This window comes from Phaseolus vulgaris, unplaced genomic scaffold, assembly GCF_000499845.2.
Source record: "Phaseolus vulgaris cultivar G19833 unplaced genomic scaffold, P. vulgaris v2.0 scaffold_262, whole genome shotgun sequence".
Taxonomy (NCBI): Eukaryota; Viridiplantae; Streptophyta; class Magnoliopsida; order Fabales; family Fabaceae; genus Phaseolus; species Phaseolus vulgaris.
The window spans coordinates 24,161-28,540 of record NW_027174191.1 but is presented as its reverse complement, the minus strand read 5'-3'; the positions used below and the strand labels follow the sequence as shown (position 1 = coordinate 28,540).

General features: G+C 54.1%; 1 protein-coding gene across 1 annotated transcript; it reads left to right on the top strand.

The window, feature by feature from the left end:
• The first annotated feature begins 2,133 nt into the window (after nt 1-2,133).
• LOC137817601 (uncharacterized) lies at nt 2,134-4,173 on the top strand. Its single transcript, XM_068620881.1, has 2 exons — nt 2,134-2,800; nt 3,152-4,173. The coding sequence occupies exons 1-2, from the start codon at nt 2,134-2,136 to the stop codon at nt 4,171-4,173; spliced, it is 1,689 nt and encodes a 562-aa protein (XP_068476982.1).
• The last annotated feature ends 207 nt before the right edge of the window (nt 4,174-4,380 follow it).

Below are 4,380 nucleotides of genomic sequence, written 5' to 3'. Positions count from 1 at the left end.
AGCTATTGGACAGGAAACACCAAACACTTCTCGTTGCCGAACACCGTAAGATCAATGTCCAGAGAAATGTGTAACTGAATTCTCTCAAACTGAGTTAACTTGTGCATTCGATGTGTGAAAACGTACCTCATTTTGTTTGTCGTAAAACCTTATATACCTTCCTGATGTTCCTGTCCAGGTGTCAGCCTGAGACTTGCGTATCCTGTGGGCGCTCCTTAGCAACACTCTTCCCAATCTTAGGGACTTCTCAGTGTGTAAGATTGCCCTGCCAGAGTACAGCTCGCGCGGGTTGACTACACGGGTGCCAATTCATACGCCCATTCTTTGAGTCACTCGCCCTTGGAGTTCCCTGCCTTTCTTGCGTGCCATGCATGCGGATCACCTCCTGGGACGTGACCCTTCACGGATCGTCTCTATCCTAGTAGCTTTCCAACGGTGGTGCGTACTGCCGCGTCCCTACACCTCATGCACACACCCTTCATCAGTTAGGTCTCTCCCTTTTTGTACTAGGGTATGGCATGAAGACCACCTATCTTTATCTATTATTGATGTCTAGGATGTCGAGGCCCGAGGCCTCCACGCCCCTACCGGGCCGCCTCCTATTGTGTCGCCTCCTCCACGGTTATCCTTACCTGTGGGTATCAGGAGGGAACACCTCCCTGGCTTACAAACCCGCCTCAAACGCCTTCATCATGTTGATCCTGGAGACGCCCGAGGCCAGTCAACGCCCGAGACCGTGGATTTTAACATAAACTTCTTCCTGTCCTGTAGTACCTTCTAATGGATTCCTCTCTCGGGTCCCACCATAAATGCCCTAGAGCACCGTCGCGCGCACAGCCCGCAAGGGTGAATGAGGCCGCGACGGGGAAGAGAGGCCAAGAAAAGAAGCGCCATTACAAGCCGAGGAAGCCGTAGGACAGGGGGCGCTCAGGGGAGAATAGGCCAGTTAGACACAACTTTGTGGTGGAGCTGAAGGACCTCATTGTTGTGCCCAACAAAGCATATAGGCTGATGGTCCCTGCGAAGACAGATAAGGTGCTGGGACCACACAAGGACACGTGGTGTCCTTCAGGCGTTCGGGCATCCGATCACCAACTGTTTGGCTCTGGGCCATCAGTTGGCAGCACCATTAGAAGACCAGGCCCATGAGATGCCTATCCATGGGGAGGTACACACAATCTCTGGTGGTTTTTCCGATGAAGGATGCACTGCCTCTCAGCGCAAGAGGTACGTGCGGTCAGTATATTCAGTGGCTGTGCAGGAAGAGGACGACCCGCTGGACATCGACCTTGCGTTCACGAGGGCTGATCTCCGTGATGTTGTCCCTCACGACAACGACCTTGTGGTAATTTCGGTCGTGACCGCGGAAGGAGGGTACACCGAGTGCTTGTGGACCAGGGCAGCTCGGCGGACGTGATGTTCTGGTCCACCTTCAACAAGTTGCAGTTGTCCCCTGATCTGCTGAGGTCGTATATAGGGTGCTTGTATGGTTTCGCAGGGGACCAAGTGGAGGTGCGCGACTATCTAGAGCTGAGGACGACTTTCACGGATGGCACCACATCACACACCGAGAGTATAACGTATCTGGTTGTGAACGCCAATTCGGCGTACAACATTTTGCTGGGGAGACCGACATTGAACAGACTGAGAGGGGTGTCGTGTATACGACACATGAAGCTGAAAATGCCTGATCTTAGTGGTAGAGTGATCGTGATTAAATTTGATCAGAAGGAAGCAAAGAACTGCTATGAAAATAGCCTGAAAACAAAGAGGGGTGTGTTCATGGTGGTGGAACGCCCACCATGGCAGAGACGCCCATGGAGGTAGAACCCGTGGAGGAGGCGCCCGTGGAGGCAGTACACGTGGAGGAGGCGCCCGCGGAGGCAATACCCATGGAGGAGACGCCCGCGGGGCATTGTCCATGGGGTAAGCGCCTACCAAGGCAGCATCTGGAAAGCAAAGTCGCGAGTGCATAGCTCGCGTGGAGAACGCTCGGGATAGGCGTCCTGAGCCGGTCTAGAACGTGGTGGAGAGGCAGATCGGTGGTAAGACCTTTAAACTGGGACGACTGCTGAGTTGAGAAGAGCAGGACCAGGTGGCGGAAGTAATCTCACGTCACCTGGACGCCTTTGCATGGTCCATCTCGGAAATGCCCGGCACCGACCCGGATTTTTTATGCCATCATCTCACCATGGACCCCAAGGTCCAACCTGTGCGACAGAGGAGAGGAAGTTCAACGAGGAAAGGCGCCTCGTCGTACAGGAAGATACCAAAAAGCTGTTGAGCGCTGGCCACATCAGGGAGATCCAGTACCCAGAGTGGCTGGCCAACGTGGTTTTAGTAAAGAAGGCGAACGGGAAGTGGAGGATGTGTGTGGACTTCACTAACCTGAATAAGGCGCGCCCCAAGGATTCGTATCCCCTGCCTAGCATCGACGCATTGGTGGACAGTGCCTCAGGCTGTAAGATGTTGAGCTTTCTGGATGCGTTTTCGGGGTATAACCAGATCAAGGTGCATCCCCGTGACGAGTGCAAAACGACGTTCATGACCGAGACGTGTTGTTATTACTACAAGGTGATGCCATTTGGGTTGAAGAATGTAGGCGCCACCTATCAAAGATTGATGGATAAGGTCCTTGCACCCATGTTGGGTAGGAACGTGCAGGCCTACATAGACGATATGGTGGTGACCTCCCAAGAGAGGGTGCGACACACAGCTGACCTGGAAGAGCTATTTGCCACAATAGCTAAATACCGCCTCAAGCTGAACCCTGAGAAGTGTGTCTTCGAGGTTGAAGCGGGTAAATTTTGGGGTTTCTGCTCACCTAACAGGGGATAGATGTGAACCCCGACAAGTGCTTAACGATCCTGGCAATGAAGAGTCCCACCTCGGTGAAGGAGGTACAACAGTTGACGGGGCGGATGGCCGCTTTGTCCAGGTTCGTGTCCGCTGGAGGAGACAAGGGCACCCTTATTTCTAGTGCTTGAAGAGAAGCAGCAGGTTCGTGTGGACCGAGGAGTGCGAGGCGACACTCTTCAAGTTCAAGGAGTATCTAGCTGCTCCTCCCGTGCTTTGTAAGCCACGGACAGGCGTGCCCCTCCGATTATACTTTGCGGTAACCGAGTGGGCGATTAGTGTTGTGCTGGTTCAGGAGCAGGACCAGACCCAGAAACCTATATACTTCGTAAGCAAGGTCCTGCAAGGGCCGGAGGCGAGGTATCAATCTTTGGAGAAGGCGGCCCTGACGGTGGTGTTCTTGGCCAAGAGGCTCCGTCACTACTTCCAAAGCTTTACGGTAATGACGGACCTCCCCATCCAGAAGGTGTTACAAAAGCCAGATGTCGCGGGAGGATGGTCCGCTGGGCGGTGGAGCTATCCGAGTTTGACATTCTGTACGAGCCCAGGGGGTCCATCAAGGGACAAGTGTACGCGGACTTTGTGGCGGAGCTCTCGCCAGGGAGCACACAGCAAGAGGAAGAGGTTGGCTCCCAGTGGGTGCTCTCGGTGGATAGGTCCTCGAATCAGCAAGGGAGTGGAGCCGGAGTGGTCCTAGAGGGGCCAAACGATTTGTTGGTCGAGCAGGCCCTGAAGTTTACGTTCAAGGCAAGTAATAATCAAGCAGAGTACAAGGCCTTAATAGCTGGGATGCTGTTAGCCAAAGAGATAGGTGCGCGGAGCCTGCAGGCGAAGAGTGATTCGCAGCTGGTCACGGGGCAGGTGACCGGGGAGTACCAAACCAAGGATCCACAAATGGCTGCATATTTCAAGTATGTCCAAGTGCTGAAAGGGGCGTTCGTGGAGTTCAAGTTAGTCCACGTCCCAAGAGAGCAGAATGCCCGTGTTGACTTGCTCGCCAAGCTGGCCAGCTCAGGCAAGGGGGGAAGGCAGAGGACGGTCATCCAGGAGACCCTCAAAACGTCGCGAACGTTTGTGGCGGATAACAGGGTGGACGTCCTTCAGATCAGTGCATTCAAAGGAAGGTCGAGGAGTCATCGGTCCTTGACGCAGGACACGACGAGAGCTCCTAGTATAAGCGTCTACCCGACCTCGCCAGAAGAGAAGGACCCCATGCAGGTGTGCGCCCTGGAAGAAGGGGACACATGGATGATGCCCTATAAACGCTACATCGCTGATGGATACTTCCAGCAGAGCCCGAGTAGGGCAAGAAGATAAAACGAAATTCTGCGAGGTACACCCTCGTTGATGGGGCACTATTCAGACACGGGTTCACGCACCCGATTTTGACATGCGTGAGTGGGGATGAGTGCACGAGGATAATGTCTGAGCTCCCCAAAGGAATCTGCGGGAGCCACGTGGGAGGAAGATCTTTAGCATCCAAGGTAGTGCGCGCAAGTTTCTACTGGCCAACGGTGAGGACTG